The following is an 18,602-nucleotide window of genomic DNA, read 5'->3' as shown; positions in this document are numbered from 1 at the left end:
GGTGCAATGTAATCATGGGGAAAGAAAATGAAGAAGGGGGAGGGGGGGGGCCTTCAAATGGTCTATGAAACCTATTGATTAGTGCCATTACACTGCGTGCAATGTCTTCCTGTGGCCTTTTCTCTTACGCTCACAGACGCTCAACGAAGGAGATAAAAGACAAAGTGTGGGAGTGAGGGAGGTAGAAAAGGGGGAAAAAAAAGTATTGCGAGGAAGAGAGGAGAGGGATCGATCTGTTTTTAACAGCCAATCAATTTAACAACTCTGTTAATGGAGAGACAGTGAGTTTGGGGCATGTTAAGTGGGGTGGGGGGAAACCTTAAAAGCCAAGTTGATACTCTGGCGTACTTTGTGTACAGGGTGTATATGCAGGGTGCCCTTGACCATTTTACATCCTGGACTCGAAGAAAGAGTTCATGTCTTAAGAAACCAATAAAACACCATGAAAGGATTTGTTTTTCTCCTCAGAATTTTTTACATTTTTTGAATGTGGTTTGGGTTTGGTACTGGATGCTCGAGCGGTTCTGGTTCCTACTACGAACCCGAGGGAACGAGGAGTGTGAATGTCATAAAGTGCCACTTCACGGTGTGGAGTGCTGACATGGAAAAGCTTCTGTTCTCATCCCCGCCACTAGTATAAGATCAATAATGATAGATGCCCAGAGCTCAAGTAATTGAAGCCACCTTATCTTACAGGTCCTGTTAGAAGCCTGTGTGGCTTTAAGTCTGACATCTCAAAGTGACCCTCATCGGCCTCGCCTCTCTTGTCATGACCCTGATGAATCAGAGAGCGCTTTAACCTACAACACGAGGAAATCTCTATTTTTGTGCTCACTGCGGCTGCAGAATGCATTACAATCCCTGTCAGTATTTACAGTGTGTGGGTAATGCTGGGATTTGGAGGCTGCTGAGCGTTGTGGGAGACAATCCAGCTGTTAGGAGAGCAGGGGGAGTTTCCAGGCAAGGAGATTCACTAAGCAGGATGATTATGTCAGGAACAGGCAATGTAGGAGCCAGAGGGGAGAAGTCACCCACAAAACAAACACATAGATCAGCAAGACACGTACTTTGCTGTGGACTCCTCGTCATACTTTGTCTTCAAATCAAAGAGCTCGGCCTGAGTTGTTTCAAGTGCTGTAAAGCAAGGAAAAAAATGTCAGTTTACCCGCTACAAGTCAGCTTTGAAATTAATGTTGTGTAATATCCAAGTGTTAACAATACTTTTAAAAGCCATTTTATTAGAGCTCATTAAACTCTTCCCTGGTCAGTGAAGACTGGGAAGGCTGGTACCTGTCTGTAGGGACTGGGCCTTGTGTTCGGCCTCTTCCAACCTTGACGACATGGAGTCTTGGCTCTCCTGGAGTTTCCTACAGAGGCAGACAGAAGGCGAGAAACAGAGAGCAGGGAGCAGAAAGTCACACATAGAGATACTGAGTCAGTAAATCTTGGGTTCACACTTTGTGGCAACTGCAACTATTCTCTATTTTCCCACCATTTCTGAAGTGTTTTCCCCACTAAAATCCTCCCAACACAACCCACTCCTCATTAAGCAGCCCTATTAGGCAGGAATGTCTGGCCACTGGGGCACACAGCACCGGGGGGGAGAGAGAGAGAGAGAGAGAGTGAGAGAGAGCGAGAGAGAGAGAGAGCGAGCAAGAGTTGAGTAAGAGAGAGGGGGGGAGGGGGGCTAGAGAAACCACAAGGATAAAATAGATTCATTCTTAGCATATAAAAAGTTGGGCTCTGCTGAGAAATTGCCACTGCGTGTAAAAACATCAATAATCTAGCACAAAGACGGTCTTTATGGCACTCTTTGATGCCCCCCTTCTCCGCCAATCTGTCTCTCCTGTCATCTCTATTTTTCTGCCCTCTACTTCATCCTTTCATCTCTCTCGCTCTCCCTCCTTCCCTCACTCCTTGCAGGATAAAATGTATCAGAGGTGCCATCCATTTACTGCCCCTCTCAGACACAGGAAGTCAGCTCTCTGCAGACAGGAAGGGGCCTATAAAACACTGACGTACAGGAAATACAGTCGGACAATTGATCTTCTACTGTACGTTCGAGAGGGCCAATGAGCTTTAACACTGCTCCACACAGCAAACATTATGATTGACACTTAAGAAAATATGACGTCTTTAAAGTGTATTTGATAAACACAACTCTTATCGGTGCTAATTTTTTAAGGCAAGCCTCAGATTTTTATCAAGATGTTGAGTGATAAAGATTTCTTCAAAGTGTTTAAATGACTGGAAGAAGATTGTTTGTAGAAAAAAATCAGTAAATGCAACTGTTACTGAGTAAACTAAGTAGCTGACAGTCAAAGATGATAAAAAAAATACATAATGAACCATGTATGAGGACATCGTTTCACGTGTAAACAAATGAACTGCTGCGGTGGAAACATGGGAGAATATTTTCCACTTTATTTTTCCACTTTCTCTTTTTGAAAGGACATGTGTAGCCTTCCATCTTTTTCTTTAGCTTTCGGATGATGGAGAAATGAGTCTCATTCACTTAAGATTATAGCTGAAATCTGTAATGGTTTTGAGTTAATACATCATTATTATATCTGCGTGGAGTCTGAGGCACTAAAAACTGCACATTAACATGGTTCGAGGCGCACGTCTACTGACATACTGGATTTAATATGTTGCTTTGGAGTCTAGTATTTCATTTCCTAGTTGAGATACATTTTTAAATTTGATACATCCACCATAGCCTTTACCTCCTGCTCACCCACAGTGAAAATATGCTGTCTCTTTAAGCCCTAAGGCCGCACCAGCTAATCATACGAGTGCTCATCATTTTGACTCTTCACATATGTTTATTTATCCCTTTAATTCAAAATAGGAGCACATAGTTATCCGAGATAACTACATTTAAGGGTGGCAGGTCGACTCTTCATCTGCATTTGAAAACCTAAACTGAGTGTGGATTCACAAGATAATTTGAACTGCCAACCATCATATTACTCTGGATTTACTGAGTGATGTAGGAGGAAAGGAGCCCAAGTCTGTTGTTAAGTGAAGCAATATTATGGCTGGCCGCATCTTAGGCTATTAGTTTAATTGTCTTTATGTTGAATGGGCTCCTTCCTGAGAAAGGACAGTATCAGAGTGACTCTTAAGGCATTCTAGCCTTTAAAAGAGGTGATTTAATTTCAGTAGTCAGAATCTTTTTTTTTTTTTTAAATGTTCCTAAAATATCTGGCAGCAATTCTGGGTTTATTTATTACTGCCACAAGCTTCCTGTGTAACTTAAAATCACACAAAATGCTTTGGAAATAGTTTATAAAGGAAGTAGCCCATTAAATCCAAATGAATTATAAAGCTATATTCAACTACATCAAAATAGAATGACACCTATGTATAGTTTTTGTTATTGTAGTTATTTAAGGGGTTTCATTCGGTTATATTTTCATACACAGAAGAGGCCTGTAGCGGCAGTGATTCCAAACAAAATGGCTGATATATATCTTGGTGAAGACAGAAAACAGGAGTCTGAGGTGCTGATTCCCATCAAAGAAAGAATGGCAAGCACCCACATGACAAAAAATGCTGGCATTGTCTTTTATGTAGGTTATTTTCCACTCCTGCATTCATCTGCAGGAGGAAGGCAATGTGGGGGGAAGCAATAAGCAACAATTTGTTGATTAAACTGATAACTACTAAATAAAGTCCCAGGACTATTAGCTAAACAGAAATGATTAAGTCGTGAATAGCTCTGCTAAATAAAGTCAAAAAACTTAATCCTATCGTTCAAAAGATTAGAATCACAACTGTTCTGCCTGAGGGCAAAATGACCCAAAGTTTTAAAATGGCAAAATAATGCAGAGGTTATTACTTGAAACACAGCTGCAGTAGCACACACACACACACACACAAACACACACGCATACATACCTCTCCTTCTCTGCATAGTCGTTGTGTAGCTGGAGCTGCTTTTCTTGCGCCAGGTTCTCAGCTTGATTCTTCAGAGACTGTTCGTACTCACGGATCTTCTCCTTCAAGGCTTTAATGGTCACCTCTGGAGAAGGTAAAAGCAGAGATACGGGCGTTGAGAGAAAAGGAAGGAAGAGTTAAAATATGTGTGATTAGCAAAGATATATAGAAAACAGACCACGGAGGCTTCCTAGATGTGATATATGGCGGTGATGACGATAATGTTTTCGACTGGGCATTTGACCTTTGCTTAAGGAACTGTGTTTCATATCCCGCATTCTTCCTCTGTCAGCACAGGCGAAGGCCGTGGCCCCTATGGCTCCTGCCTAATCTTTACATCCACGACTGGTATAGAATATTCAACATTCACCAACGGTAGATATGCTGTATTCATTAGGACTGCATTAGTGCTGAAACCCCATAACCTGCTGACGGCTGAGCTCTGTATGGGGCAGCCTGAAATAAATCTAACACATAACTGGGGTAATAAATAGGCCTCCGTCCGTGTGTCTGTGTGCGTGTGTGTATGTGCGTGTGTGCGTCTCAGAGAAAGATATAAGTGAGTGAGACAATGATAGAGAGCATTGCTGCTTGCTGCCTTTGACTGAGGGCTCTTAGCACTTTGTGGGCGTGTGTGTGTGCGTGTGATTTAAACTCCAGTCTCACTGCTCTGACACATAATCAATAGAGGAGAGTCCCCTCAGAGCCCTCTTACCCCTTAACTGCTTAACTGAACTTTAAACATTTAGGTTGCAGGGATCAATGGCCCCTGCACTCTTTGTATGTGTGGGTGTACGCGCGTGTGCAAGTGTGCAGGCGGGTCCATGTGTGTGTTTAACAGGAGTGGGAGTTCCACAGTGTGTTTTGGGGTTTAAATATCCCCCATCTATTGAGGCGGTAAGGAGGGATAAAGGATGAGGGAACAGGAAAATCAATGGCAGAATGGAACCCTGCCGCTATCGAGCTGTTCCAATTAACTCTCACTGAGGAAAGGGGGATTCCAAAACATTCCCCGCTCGCTCACTCACTCCTCCTTTTCGACTGAAATTACACCACTTTTATTACTCCTTCTCACTCATCTCTCTGCCTTTGTCAGTTTTTCCATCTTTCTTTACCCCGAGGTAGCCTGTCGTTTTTTATTCATGAAACTCTGCCTCATGTTTTTTTTCCCCCCTGAAAACCTATTTGAAAATGTAAAACCTTGTACATTTTTTGTGTTTTTTAAAAATTCATAAGGCATTAAAATATGTTCAAATGTGGCCTCTTACTTTGAGGAAGGTCTTTCTAAATATGTTCTTTTGACCTTTTCATATCACCAACATATAGACATAACGTTGGGATTACACTTCAAGTACGACTGCATGACTGTGGAATCCCAAAATTTTAGAAGATTAGAAAATAATGATCATTTTTTTCAGTTTTAGACAAAAAAAATGCTGCAATTTTTCACATGAACATTTTCAAATTACACGTTTTTACTGTCATCCATCTTTACTAACAACAGTGCAGACTTTCTCCAACTAGCAGCAGTTATAAAATCTTACACAGTACTGCTTCAGGTGTAGCTACTGGCACAGAAACTGCCAATTTCTTGTCCTCTTGCTTTAGAGCCAGATTACTTCTGAAATTGAAAACCGATCAACTAAAACCATTTTCCTGTTCGTACTTTGCAATATTTTTCAATCTTTTCACTTTCACTCTATGACACTCAGTAGGTTTTCTCTCATTCTCACTTGGGATGTTTGCTTCACCATCTTAGTTTTTGTTTTGGTCACATGGATAAACTGCACATTTAAATGGTTGTAACTACTACAATGGGACGCAGAACTGAGAGTACACAACTCATTACGTGCCATTATCTATGATTAACTGTGCGGCCCTACATCCGCGCCTCTCTGAAAGTCAGGAAAAATCCAAAAATGTGTGCGTCTGCATGTATCCAGTCTCTAACCTTGGTTTTTGACCTCTGCAAACTCTTTGTTGTAGTCCTCCAGTGTCTCTCGAAGTTTGGTGTTCTCTGTCTCAATGTCGTGCATCCTCTGGAGCTTCAGCTGCAGCTGCTGAGCCAGCTCCAGCACAGGTACAGGATCTGGCAGAAGACAACACACTACGTTAACACAGTGCAAAGCAGATACCACAAACAAGGGGGGGTGATGTGGTGTGGTGAGCTAGGAATAACTGCATTCAAGGCCCCGTGAGAACAACCGTTTTCCCTGATGAAGTGTCCTTGAGCAAGGCAATGAATCTCTAACAGCTCCAGGAGCGCTTGTTCTGGAGCCGACCCCGACCTTTGGTCTCCCTGCAGAGAACAACTTGTGGCAGCGAGGACCAAAAAAATATCGCAATTGCTAGCAATATTATGATAAGGCGGGTTACATATACAGTCGCTGATGCATCAGAGTGCTGCAGACTAGAGCTCTACTATATCTCCATATATAATATAGGCCTTTGTTTGTCAACCGGGGGTCCCCAGACACCTAGCAGTCCGTGGTATAATTGCAAGGGGTCCATGAAATAATAAAATATATATTTTAAAAAGATGCTATGACCTCTACAGATATAATATATTTCCTCAAACAGTGATGGGGGCCTTTATTTCTAATTCCCTCTGTTTGATGAGTATTATTGATCATATTTAAGTACGAAGCTTCGTTTTGAGCTGCTCCAGTTTACCCTGCGTAAGTTACTGCATTACGCTCAACACTTCCTGTATCTGTTTCAAATTAAAAGCCCTCTAGCGTTTCAGTATACAGACACCCTTCATTTCTTAACAAGACTTTTATTGTGAAACATTTGCAGGAACGTGTTGTGGAAAACTCGTTGGCTTGCGAGGTTCAACATATGGCACTTGAAATGTCGCTACAAAAACAAACAAACACAATAACACAAAGAAGAAGAGGAACTGTTTTTCACCGCAGAATTAGCAATATGGAGAAACAGCTAAAATTAAACAAACGTCTGTGTGTTTTGGACACCAGTTAAACAGACTCTGGTCCACAGGAGAAGAAAACTAAGACAGAGAGCAAAAAGAGGAAATATAAAGAGAATTACATCATGATTGATTGTGCATATATATGCTGTTTTATGCAGTCGTCATAGAAATGTAGGTTTTCCCAACAATTAGCCTAATACAATTTCTGTTTCTGTCAATGTCATTTTTTTACCCAAAAAAGGGTGAGAACCACTGATAAAGGCTATATTATGGCCTGATACTAGATTATCACAGATTAATAAAATTGGTAAAATCGGTATATCGATATGTTAAAAAAAAACAAACAAAAAAAAAAACAGTAGTAACTGCAGCAATAACTGTTTATCCTTGATGCATTTTTATTGTTTCAATGAATGTTCAGTGTTTTTGTTCAAGGTCTTCCACTTTGTTCCAATTGTAAAATATCCTGCACTGTACATGGACACTTATCGTGATCCTTTAACAACCAAATTTCCAAATTGGTTGTATATATTGTTCACGAACACTGATATCAGCCTCTAAACTCCAGTATCAGTCAGACTCTACTGTAAATACTTACAAAAAGTTTGAGCACTTCACTGATTAGGAAGAAAAGAACAGAACAAAGATTTGGCTTGTTAAAACAGTTCACGACACACAAACACCACGAGAAAGGTCATGGTTAAGTTTTCACATTCTGTATCAACAAAACTTTATCCATAAACGGTATTGAATGTTACGCTATCAGCCTTTGTATCAACAGAGACTATTGTCGGAGTATGAGATAAACTTTGGTTTAGTAGTTGGGGAGAAAAACGAATGTGTCAACTGCTGACACAGCAAGAGAAATTGGATACCCATAGAGAGACACAGACAGAAACATAGATGAGACACATGAACAACAGAGATTACTTGGCTATGATCAGTTAAAGTGTTTCCTATGATGCGGCTTGAAAGCGAGAAAAAAAAAAAAAAAGAGAGAAACATGGGAGCAGACAGATGGACAAAGCAGAGCCGTAGAGTAGGTAAATAAGAGATCAAAGAAACAGAGACAGAAGGAAGAAAGACAACTTTCTGGAGGCATTTTACCAACATCTCTGTGAACACACAGCAGGGTTAACTGTCAGTGTGATGAAGAGAGCCCCGTCAGTCAGGCCAATCACATCTGATTGGTGCTCATGGGTGGCAGACTGGTGACAGGCAGCCAAGAGACGCAGGCGACGCTCATCAGCATGCCAGCTAAAAGAGCAGTTTGTGTGTGTGTCTGTGTGTGTGTGTGTGTGTGTCTGTGTTTATGTGTGTGTGTTGTACAGATAAGAGGAACTGACAGCTTACAGCTGGGGGTAAGGGCTGCGTGTGTGTGTGTGTGTGTGTGTCTGTCTCATGTCTGACGCAGTTAGATATCTTAACTATGCTAATGAGAGATCAGCAGAGAACGATTGGGGAATTTCATGCTGATTTTGTGCTGTCAAGGTGACACACCATGCAGGGCGTAGCTCTGACACACACACACACACACACACACCTAGAGACAAACACACACATGTTCACTTACAGGGTCTCGCACAAATACACACAAGTACAAACAAACACAGAGTAACTTAACTGTATGCCCTGAATTTGGTCTCCTATCTGCGTCGACGCCCTTGAAAATCAACTTTCTCTCTCTCTTATCAAACCTTTGTCCTTCACATAGGCCCCCCTTCAAATCAACTGTACGGCCTGTTAAAAGCAGTTTGACTTGTGGGCCACTGGTGCTGAATGCTCTTGCCAGACACCTTTAATCTAAAGCAGAGCACACTGGGCTGACTAACCAGGCCTTCAGCTGATAGAAGACAGAACAAAACACACTGTTTCCTCTTTCAAGACTGCTGCATTAGTCAGGCTGGTCTGTGTCTGCGTGTGTGTGTGCATCAGGCATTACATCATTGTCTCGCTGCAAGTTAAGAATAGACCCGTCAGAGCTGGCGCTGACTTATTGGGAGCAGTACAATCCAAAGATATTACTGTAGGTCTATCCATGTGGGAATATGATGACCTCCTTATGCTATAGATGAACTCAACTCCTCATTCCAACATTCACGGCCCCCTCCAGGGCTCCCATACAGATGAAAACCTCCAACCAGTAGCACTGTGACTGTGTGTGTTCTGTAACACTCTGTGCTGCGTGTCCCTCCTCGGCCTCAGTGTGCTGAACGTGACTGCTCATGTGTGCACTTCGCAGCAGCCAATCACAGGCGTACTTGTCATCCGTATCAGGACACACCTTCTGTTAAGACCCTCTCTAAAGGCTACACTAGTGGGGATGAGATCTCGTGGGGACATATTAAGGCGTCGCACACGCCTGGATGCACAGTGAAGGAGCACCAGAGGGACGGTGTCATGCTTTTTCTCTTCCCCTGTTGGTGCTGTCTGCATGGATAAGAGGGTCTCTTGATAATGTTTTTTTGGGCAGGGGAGGTGTCTAGACGAACACACTGACACAGACATACACATACAGAGACAAGACAGCGCAGACATTAGGCATAGTCTTACCTGGGACATCGATTATTTTCTTGTACACGTTCAAGAAGGCGGCCTCTGCTTCTTTACTTCTCTTACTCAAGGCGTCGATCTGCGAGGAGAGAGAGAGAGAGAAAAAAAAAGTTAATTGTCAGTTATACCACCCCACATCTGACTGTCACATCCATACACTGCGAAAGGTAGGCCCATTAATTTCCACAGTAAGCTACACAGAGTCGTCCACATATCTGTCTATCCTCACTATGCGTCGGTATGTTGCATGCGATCGTGGTTGTCTTGACAGCGCCTCCGTTGGTGTTTCCTTCCCGTGAAGTCAGTTCAGCTGTTCAGCCGATGACGGATGTGTTTCGTTTGCCGCGTGCCCGTGCGTGTCCGTGTCTGTCTGTCCCTCGAGTGAGTGCGCCTAAGTCCGTCAGTCGGTCTGAGTGTGTGTGTGTGTTTGAGTGTGTGCGCCTGTGTGTGTGTGTGTGTGTGTGTGTGTTCGTTTCCCCTCCAGCACGCTGACATCATTAAACAGCTGGCTCAGTCTTTCCAGCCACAGCAGGGGCAGATTATTCAGTCAGCTCTTAGCAGCAATACAGTGTGGATCCATTACTGATGCAGCCATTAACACAAGAGGGCACGGCATGCATTCCATCACCGATATTATTGAAATGGACAGCATTAGAAAGGATCCATAAGAGATTAATTCTAAAATCATACAGGAGGAACTTTTATACTGCTGTCAATGCTGAAACACGCAGCAAAAAAGCTCTACTGTAGACTCTGTGTCACACTTCAATATGAGAAGCAGACAGAGTAGGCGAAAACGCATCTGAAATCAAGTCTAAATCGAGGGAAACAGATGCCAAATAAAGACATTCAGATGGTGCTACTGTACTGGGCAGAGCTACAGCTGACTACTCTGGCTCACGCACTCAGACTAAACAGCCGTGTGTTTCTCTTCCAACTCCTCCAGCACATTCACTGAGAGAAAAGGAATAAAGACAAAAGCCTATATAAGTCCAAATATAAAGTCTTCACATTCCCAGCCAAGCCAGTAGTATAGTTGATGGGTGGTTTAGGGGTTCTTGCCACTGTAAACAGAGCGGGCTACATGTAATACTGCCTGGGCTCCTATGGGAACCTAATAAATCTCTTCACATGGCTTTGATTCATCTCTAGTTTTTTAGCCGCAAAACATCTGGCCCTGAGTAGGCTGGTGCCAGCACCCCTCCCTCTTTTCCCCCTTTTTATTTCTCTCTGTCTTTCTCTCTCAAATTCTCCCTCTTGTCACTTCCATGTTCTCTGACTCATTTTTTTTCTTTCCCTCAATCTTTTTCAGGGTCTGTCTTTCTCACATGTTTCTCTGTCACACACTCATGTCTCTCTGGCATGCACAGGGCTTCCGTCTCGCCCTGTCCCCCCCCCCCCACCCCACCCCTCCCCACACATGAGACACTGCTATTATATCTCATTCTCGCATCAAGCTACATCATGTACTTTACCCTCTTCATGTGCTGTGTGACATTGAGCGATCAGGATCCTCAACTGCAGGGCCACTAATGGCAGATTACTGATGCTGAGTACTAATACCTCTCACACACAGACACCAAACCTGTTCGCCAGCGTCGAAATGCGTGCGCATGTGTGTGTGTGTGTATATATAGAGTATGTGATCAGAGCTTCAGAGTACCACAACACAATCTCATGATAAAGAAGAAACACACGCACGCATGCTCATGAACTAACGCAAAAAATTATCTGCCGATGGCAGTGAAGGAAGCCAGCTGCGTGACTGTACAATGACTGGGCCAAGGTCAGTGGTACAGCAGCTTTATATAGCCCAACATGGGAGGCAGGAAATAGACATTTAATGTAGGACACACCCTACAGTTAGAGGCAGGTTAACTGCAGGACCAGAGCCATTAGAAGACCACCCAGGATTTGCAAATACAACCCTGCTGTTCCCAACTGCAGCTCTTTCAACCAATCCCAATGACATCTGCTATTACATGCTCCCCTGCCCCCATCCCACACACACACACACACACACACATACACATACGCGTCCCAAGCAAAACAAATGAAGTGACACAAATGATTCCTCACCAGTATCAGTAGGTTAGCGATGAGAAGTGCTTGCAATTGCAAAAGGTATCCCTGACACATCCACACACACAAACACATACGTACATACGTCAGCACCTTGTGCCACCATCACTCAGCACCGCCTCGCTCCCCTATCTAACCCATAGTGTGTGAAGGGCATCAGGCTGACCTGTGTGTGTGTATGTGTGTGTGTGTGTGTGTGTGTGTGTGTGTGTGTGTGTGTGTGTGTGTGTGGCCCCAGTGGAGTCTGATAAGGGGAGGCTATGGGAAGCAGAGACTGAAGCCTTGGATAATGGAAAAGCTTATCTGATCGATGGACCAACAAGGAACACTGAGCATGCAACATACACACACAAACGCACGTACACACACACACGCACACATAACCCGTTTACCAAACTGAGGCCTTGTGGAAACAGTTCTGTTATTGGTAATAATTATGACCTGAGGGCATCCACCTTTCAATGACAAAGATTAAACAGTATCAAGACCTCCAAGTTCCTGGGCTAAAACTTTTTATTGTTCTGTCTGGATCCTACATTCACTTAGTAAAGATTCAAGCTGCCAGCCGAAATGCTTAAGGATGAGATACTGTGGAGCTTCAACAGGAAGACCCCTCTGCTTTCTGGTGCTGTCTTGTCCTTGATCAAAGGATCGAGGGGTAAGCAAACAAAGCCGGGCTAAAATTACACATTCTCAGAGCTGCTCATGTTGTGGCATGCGAGCGCGCAGAATAGTCGACTGATTGATGGGCTGCTCTAAGACTGGCGCGGGTGTACAGTATTATCTCAATAATCATAAGATAATGTCTTTCTCAGTTCCGCGACCACCCACTATGCGCCTCAGCGTGTTCTGGTGTGCACGCCGTCGAGGTGTGTCAACATGAGGATGGTGGAAACAGCTGACAAAGCCCCAATTATATTGCTGCCGTTTCTATTCTCTAAATAGACTGTGGATCATCAGCAGAACATGGTGGAACCACTATAAATTACAGCATTTTTACATAACCACTGGCTGTGGTTGCCGCTCTAACACAAGAATATGGAAACTAACCCAGTGTTAAACTGTAATATTCTATGGCCACTAGCAAAGCAGCCCTGTCACTATCTATTCAGATTATTTTGTTTGTGTATGTGTGTGTCCGTGTGTGTGTGTGTGTGCGCGTGTATGCTAGGGCTGAATGCCCACCCACTCTAACCCCAAATAACGCCCCAGTCTAAACCAGCCGCTTCCACTCCTACCCTCTGACTTTCACATATGGGAGTGAACTGGAAATGCATGACTGCCAGAGAGGAGGAGTCATGATGGAAATAGGCCAAAATGATGGAGGAGGAGATAGAGGGAAAGGTGGGAGTATGATATAGCGCACACACACACACACACACACACACACACGCCCACACACACACGCAGACAGAGAAGTCACTTCTTATAGGTCAAGGTATATAAAAACTTGAGGCGCAACATTAAATTGAAAGTAAATAAATGTATGAACTAAATGAACTAAAATGTCTCATGATTCACCTGATCAACAAGAAGCAACAAATAACCCCCCCGAATCATGCAGACAAACAAAGTCTGAGGAAATAGCATTCGGTGAGTTGTGACTGGCTAGAGCTGGGGCTTTGTGGTGCCTTTTTTTTTGCAGGATGCAATTTAAACACACCCTCGGGCTACAGGACTTCATGAATAGGACAGAAAATCAAGAGCAGAGCAGAGCGAAGAAAAGAGGGAGAGGAAAGAGGGGAAATTAGATAGTGGCAAGAGAGAAAGAACAGGAGATGGCGGAGAGAAGAGAGGAGAGAGGGAGAGAAGTGAGAGGGAAGAGAAGACAATTTAAGAGGAAAGACGAAAGCGGAAAAAAAAAAGAAAAAAAAAGGAGGAGGGCACTGAGAAAAGGAGCGAGACCAGTTAATGAATGTGAAACCAGCTTTTACGATGCATTTTCCAAAAGATGTGCTCAATAACACTCACCTCTCCTTGGAAGCTCTTGAGCAAAGGGGCGACCTGTTTCCGTAAATCCTGAAAAATGAAATCGAGAAAGAGGTTAGTGTGTGAGAAATAACAATCATTAACAGATTCATTTTAATCCTAAACAGTAAATACACAGGAATGTGTGGCAGACATGTTCAGAAACACCGACAACTTACTGAGTTTTATATTAGCACACCCTGTTGTGATCAAATAAGTCACCCATTGAAATCAAGTAGCGACCAATCTAGCCGCTGCCAATGAATAATGAGTGGTGCGTGAGTGAGTGATGAACATGAGGGTAGAGAGAAGGCCAGGTTGGTACCCTGAGGTGCTCTGGCGGACTGTGTTTCTCATAAGAACAGGTGCAGCACCACCTGGGCCACCCAGAGGCACCACTAGTGCGTGTGAGACAGAGAGTGAATGAGCCACAGAGTAGGCCTACTGTTAATGCAAATTGTCTCCTCGCACCACGTTTTTACTATAAAGCAAATGCTTTTCATCCTGTAAGTCCCATTGCATGACTTTCCAGTACGAGTCAGCGGTTTCAGATTAGATAGCCAGTTGAGTATGTATCAGGGGAACATGCAAATCACCATGCTGTTAGCTGAGCCTACATCCTGACAAACTGAACTGGAGCGTACGGTAAAAAGCACAGCAGAATAGGACATTCTGTACAGGAACATTTGATTTGCACAGTTTGTGGACACACACATACTCGCAAAACTGCCTAATGAAGATGTGAAGTAGGGCAACAACAGATGTGTGCTCGAGAGAGTCTACGCCTTTTAGAAACCTCTGTCTAAAAAAGCCTAACCGATGCTGCGGGGAGTTTGCATCCCAAACTGACCTGGGACCAGTGTCTGGGGTTGGTCTAATCCTAGGTTGGTCCAGACAGGCCGCTTGTCTGGGGCTGAGGACAGGTCATGACCTCGCTGACCCTGCCCTATTGTTACCTCATCAGGGGTCGTTGTGGCTGTTTGTCTGGGCCAATTCAATATTCCCCTGCTGGGGATAATGACCTCCACTCCGCCCCTGCCCCCGCCTCCCCCTCCCCGCTCCGGCTCTCCCTTTCTCACACACACACACACACACACATATACACACACACACGATAAGCATGTACACAAAAACACCAGAGAAGTGTCAGTTCTATCATTTGCATTAGATTCTGATTATATCCCATATTTTCCATTTATGAAGCCAGTTTCCTTTCAGTTAGTTTTTAGACTGCGGCTTTAAATTAATATTTATGTATCCTCAGACCATAAAAATAGAAATCTCTGTATAATGTAATGCAATCCAGTCTAGTAGTGTTGCCATAACCTTTGTTCAAATTATAATGTTCAACTTTTGTTGAGACTGTGTCTGCATAAAGAACTGACTCAACAATACCATCACTCTTTAAACAATACTTTGAGGTGGTGTTGTAAAGCAGAATGTATTAAACTCTTAATGTTATTTTAGTTCTTAATGTTTATCTTCTCATCTTGCATTTTTTTTGTAGTTTAAGTTTTAGAGGTGACTGAACACTGCAGCAACTTTGATGAGCCTCAAACACACACACACACACACACACACACACACACACACACACACACACACACTCTTTTTCCAGAATGCGCACCGAACCCACAAAAACAAACACATTCAAATAACATGCAGAGGCAAGCTACTGCTTCTGCTGAACCCCTTTGGTCCACTCTTTAGTGCTCCGCCCCCTGCCCCCTCCACTTCCAAAGATTTATGACCATATAACATAACAATGCACACAGACACCATGGTCAATCTGTGTGTGTGTGTGTGTGTGTGTGTGTGTGTGTGTGTGTGTGTGTGTGTGTGTGTGTGTGTGTAGTGAAGGGAGTGGAGGGGGCCCGGCAGCAGGAGATGGATGGCTGGTGTGTGAGCTGCCGGCAGACAGCAGACAGGCCAGCCCGAGGAATCCTCCAGGGAGTATGGAACTCCCATTCGCTGTCTGTCTGCCCTGCAGCTAAACACAAACGTGTGTATGTGCATACGTGCACACACACATACACACACACGAGCACACAGAAAGTTGTTTTACTACCACTGCCTCTGGCTAGCAATCTTTGGGACATTTTACAACCATTCCCACCCTTTCCTTTATAACAGTGTAGTAGAGGAGTCTTGACTAACTAAAAGGAAATTAAGAACTGAATGAATAATTCAAGCAACTTAGGAAGCACAGTGAGATGTAGTCTCAAAAAAAAAAAAAAAAAAAAAAAAAAAAAAAAATTTCAACAGTGTGTCAGTCCTAATGAATTATGAAAACTTTGTTTTCACGCTGCATTTCTTTGCACTACTTTCAAATGCTACAAAAGCCTGTGTGTGTGTATGTGTGTTATTATGCAGACCATGAGTGCAATTCACGCCGAGTACAGCTCAGCAGACTAGACACAGTCAACGTGGGCCGGTCTCCTGGTTGTTGAATAATGGATCAGAGACGGACTCCCGCTCAGCCTAATGCAGTCTGATCTGATGTGACTGTGATCTCCGCTGACTGGTGCGGACCACAGAGAGCTGACAGCCTGCTCTATAGACTGGTCAACCACACGCAGCCACGCACGAGACAGGAAAAAAAAAAAAAAAAACACTGCTCCGCAAACAAGACGATCGGGGCATTTTTAATGAAGTGCGGGCCATCACGCGTTATGAAGCAGCCTGTTTGGTAGGCAGTCGTGATGCTTATACACTTCCAAAACGCCAGGAGTTTTTAGTGCTGATTCCTATTGAGCCTGTTACAGCCCTGTAATGAATCCTGTCGCTCGTCTGGCCTGGCTCAGATTCCTCCTCCACATACCAGGGAGATGCCAGGGGCCACACAGACGCCAGAGGAGCCTTCCTAAATCACAGCCTTGTTACACTGATGAATGTGTGTGTCCTGTTCTGTGATCTAGGCTATCTGCCTCTGTGTGTTTGTGTGTGTGCCTCTGCTTCTCAGCATGTTTTCTTTGTGTGCATGTCTCACTCTGCCTCTGTATGTGTGTGTCTCTCCATCTCTGTGTGTGTGTGTGTCTCTCTCTCTCTCTCGCCTCCCTGTGTGTGCTGCTAGTTATGTGGTTATACTTGAAAATGAGATCAGAGATGAACGTGTAGGGTGAAGTGAAATTAGTGTCTTATGCATTAAGGTACAGTTTCCTCTGGTGTATATTCCTCTCCACCGGGTGGGCTACACGCTCAAGTCAATAGTCGCAATCCTCATCCTGTGGTAACTATAATAGGCCTACTGTCAACTCCGGGGAGAGTTGACAATTTTCTATCCACCGTCTACTCTGTTCATACATAATTCATACTACCATCAATAATTCACCATGGTGACATTACCAATAATAACACAACAATACTTTGTTTTCGCTGTGTGGTTTAAAATGAGTTGCCTTGGTAACAGAGATGAAACAAATAATCCCAGGAGGAGCGAAGGGAACACAGGAACAGGACAGAATTCCCTCCTGATCCCACTTAGTAGTGTTGTCACACTCTTTCTTTCTCTCCCTCCTGCTCTGCCTCTCTCCCTCCCTCTCTCTCTCTCTCTCTCTCTGTCTTTCTCCCTCTCACATACACACTCACGGACCACACTTTCTGCACGCATAAAAAACTAGGTCAGATAATACAAACTCCTGAGGGGTTTTCTGTTTTGTCTCTTTAGGATTTCAGGGAAACTAATGGAGAGACTATTTTTGGGAGCCAAGCCATCTCTGCGTCGTCTCCTCCTCCCCTGTTTTCTCAGTAAATAATCACTGCTACATTTATGAAGAGGAGAGAAGACACACAGAAACTCGGAGGCAAACAACGATTGTCAAAAGAATTGCGGGATATATGTGTGGTTGTGTGTTGCTGCGTGTCTGTGAATATCTGATTTTCTTACCTCTGGTGTGTTCTTCTTGAACTCGCGGCTCAGGTCGATTAGTTTCTTCCTGGACTGTTCACTCTCGTCCTGTCTGTTGGCAAGCTGTGTGGCGGTGGCGTCTAGTTCTTTCTGCAACGAAAAACGCACAACTTTAGTCTGATAAGAGGAGAGCTGCACGTTTTATTGTCTTTATCACGTTTTACTGTCATTATAATCAGCAGCATTGTTATCTTTCAGGATAAAAAGACAGGAGCAGGTTTCTGACTAGACGGCAGACTCCTTGACCCATCTGGCATGCTGCTGACTACTGGTCCTGCCTCAGCTGAACTTGGCCAGTATGTTGCGGCAGCAGAGGCGGAGAACAGAACCACAACACCGATGTACCGCCAAGGAAAACCAGTCTACACCAGCAGTTTGATCTGCTACCAGCGCGAGCAATATCAGAGCCATTCAGCCTGTCAGTCAATTAGTTACCACTGTGTCGGGCATGACAACGTCTGTAGCAATAGACTACTACTACACACGCAGCTCACAACAATTATTGACTGTCTGCCCCAGACGACCCCTCCCCTCACCACATAACAACAGCACAATTATCAACAACAGCGGTGTTGTCAAGGCTGAGGCAAAGCCCGCCTTTATCCACATCCATTTTGCATTGTTATTAATAGCTATTTACGGGACTTGTTCCAGATGATGGGCCAAGTACTGACATTAACAAGACGTTCAGGCCTTGTAAAGATTGTATCTCTCTCTGCTGAGTGTGTGAGTGTTGCTGGATTATGTTTCTGTTGGATTCTTGCCCTCTGTCACACTCACTCCTTTTTTTTTTCTCCTCAATTTTTCCACTCTTTACAGATCCACTCACTCATTCAACCAGCAGTACCTTCTCCTCCATTTAAATCCCTCTCTTCTCCCATCACTCTGCCTCCCCCCTTTCCCTCCCACCCTCACCCTCCTCCCCCCCCTGCCCCCCATCAACCTCCTGTGAGGCCGCCCACCCCTGAGAGTGATTAAACGCTGCTGAAGGGCCGTTATGCTAACTAACACACTAATCATTTAATACACACATTACCACAGGGGCCCTTGTGGCTCAGTCTGCTGACAAGGTCCCAAAACACACTCACGCACACATGCCCACCTCCCCACATCGCCCACACACCCCCCAACACACAAGAAAATACAACCCTCTAAAGAGATAGTGTGATCAAGTACTAATTAGGAGATTTTTCCCCCATCAGCATTAAGTTTAATTCC

General features: G+C 44.1%; 1 protein-coding gene across 5 annotated transcripts in view; it reads right to left on the bottom strand.

The window, feature by feature from the left end:
- The window catches only part of cux1b (cut-like homeobox 1b), a 62,993-nt gene that overhangs the window by 26,152 nt on the left and 18,239 nt on the right, over positions 1-18,602 (bottom strand). For all 5 annotated transcript variants that reach the window (XM_042413249.1, XM_042413250.1, XM_042413246.1 and 2 more), the window contains exons 2-8: positions 17,364-17,474; positions 13,481-13,528; positions 9,428-9,506; positions 5,894-6,031; positions 3,904-4,027; positions 1,291-1,367; positions 1,068-1,134 (exon numbers count right to left, since the gene is read on the bottom strand). In XM_042413249.1, the coding sequence (XP_042269183.1) occupies positions 1,068-1,134; positions 1,291-1,367; positions 3,904-4,027; positions 5,894-6,031; positions 9,428-9,506; positions 13,481-13,528; positions 17,364-17,474 (644 nt within the window). The remainder of the gene's footprint in view (positions 1-1,067; positions 1,135-1,290; positions 1,368-3,903; positions 4,028-5,893; positions 6,032-9,427; positions 9,507-13,480; positions 13,529-17,363; positions 17,475-18,602) is intronic.

This window comes from Thunnus maccoyii, chromosome 6 (genome assembly GCF_910596095.1).
Source record: "Thunnus maccoyii chromosome 6, fThuMac1.1, whole genome shotgun sequence".
NCBI classification, from domain to species: Eukaryota; Metazoa; Chordata; class Actinopteri; order Scombriformes; family Scombridae; genus Thunnus; species Thunnus maccoyii.
The sequence above is the reverse complement of the archived record's forward strand: the minus strand, read 5'-3'. Positions and strand labels throughout refer to the sequence as shown.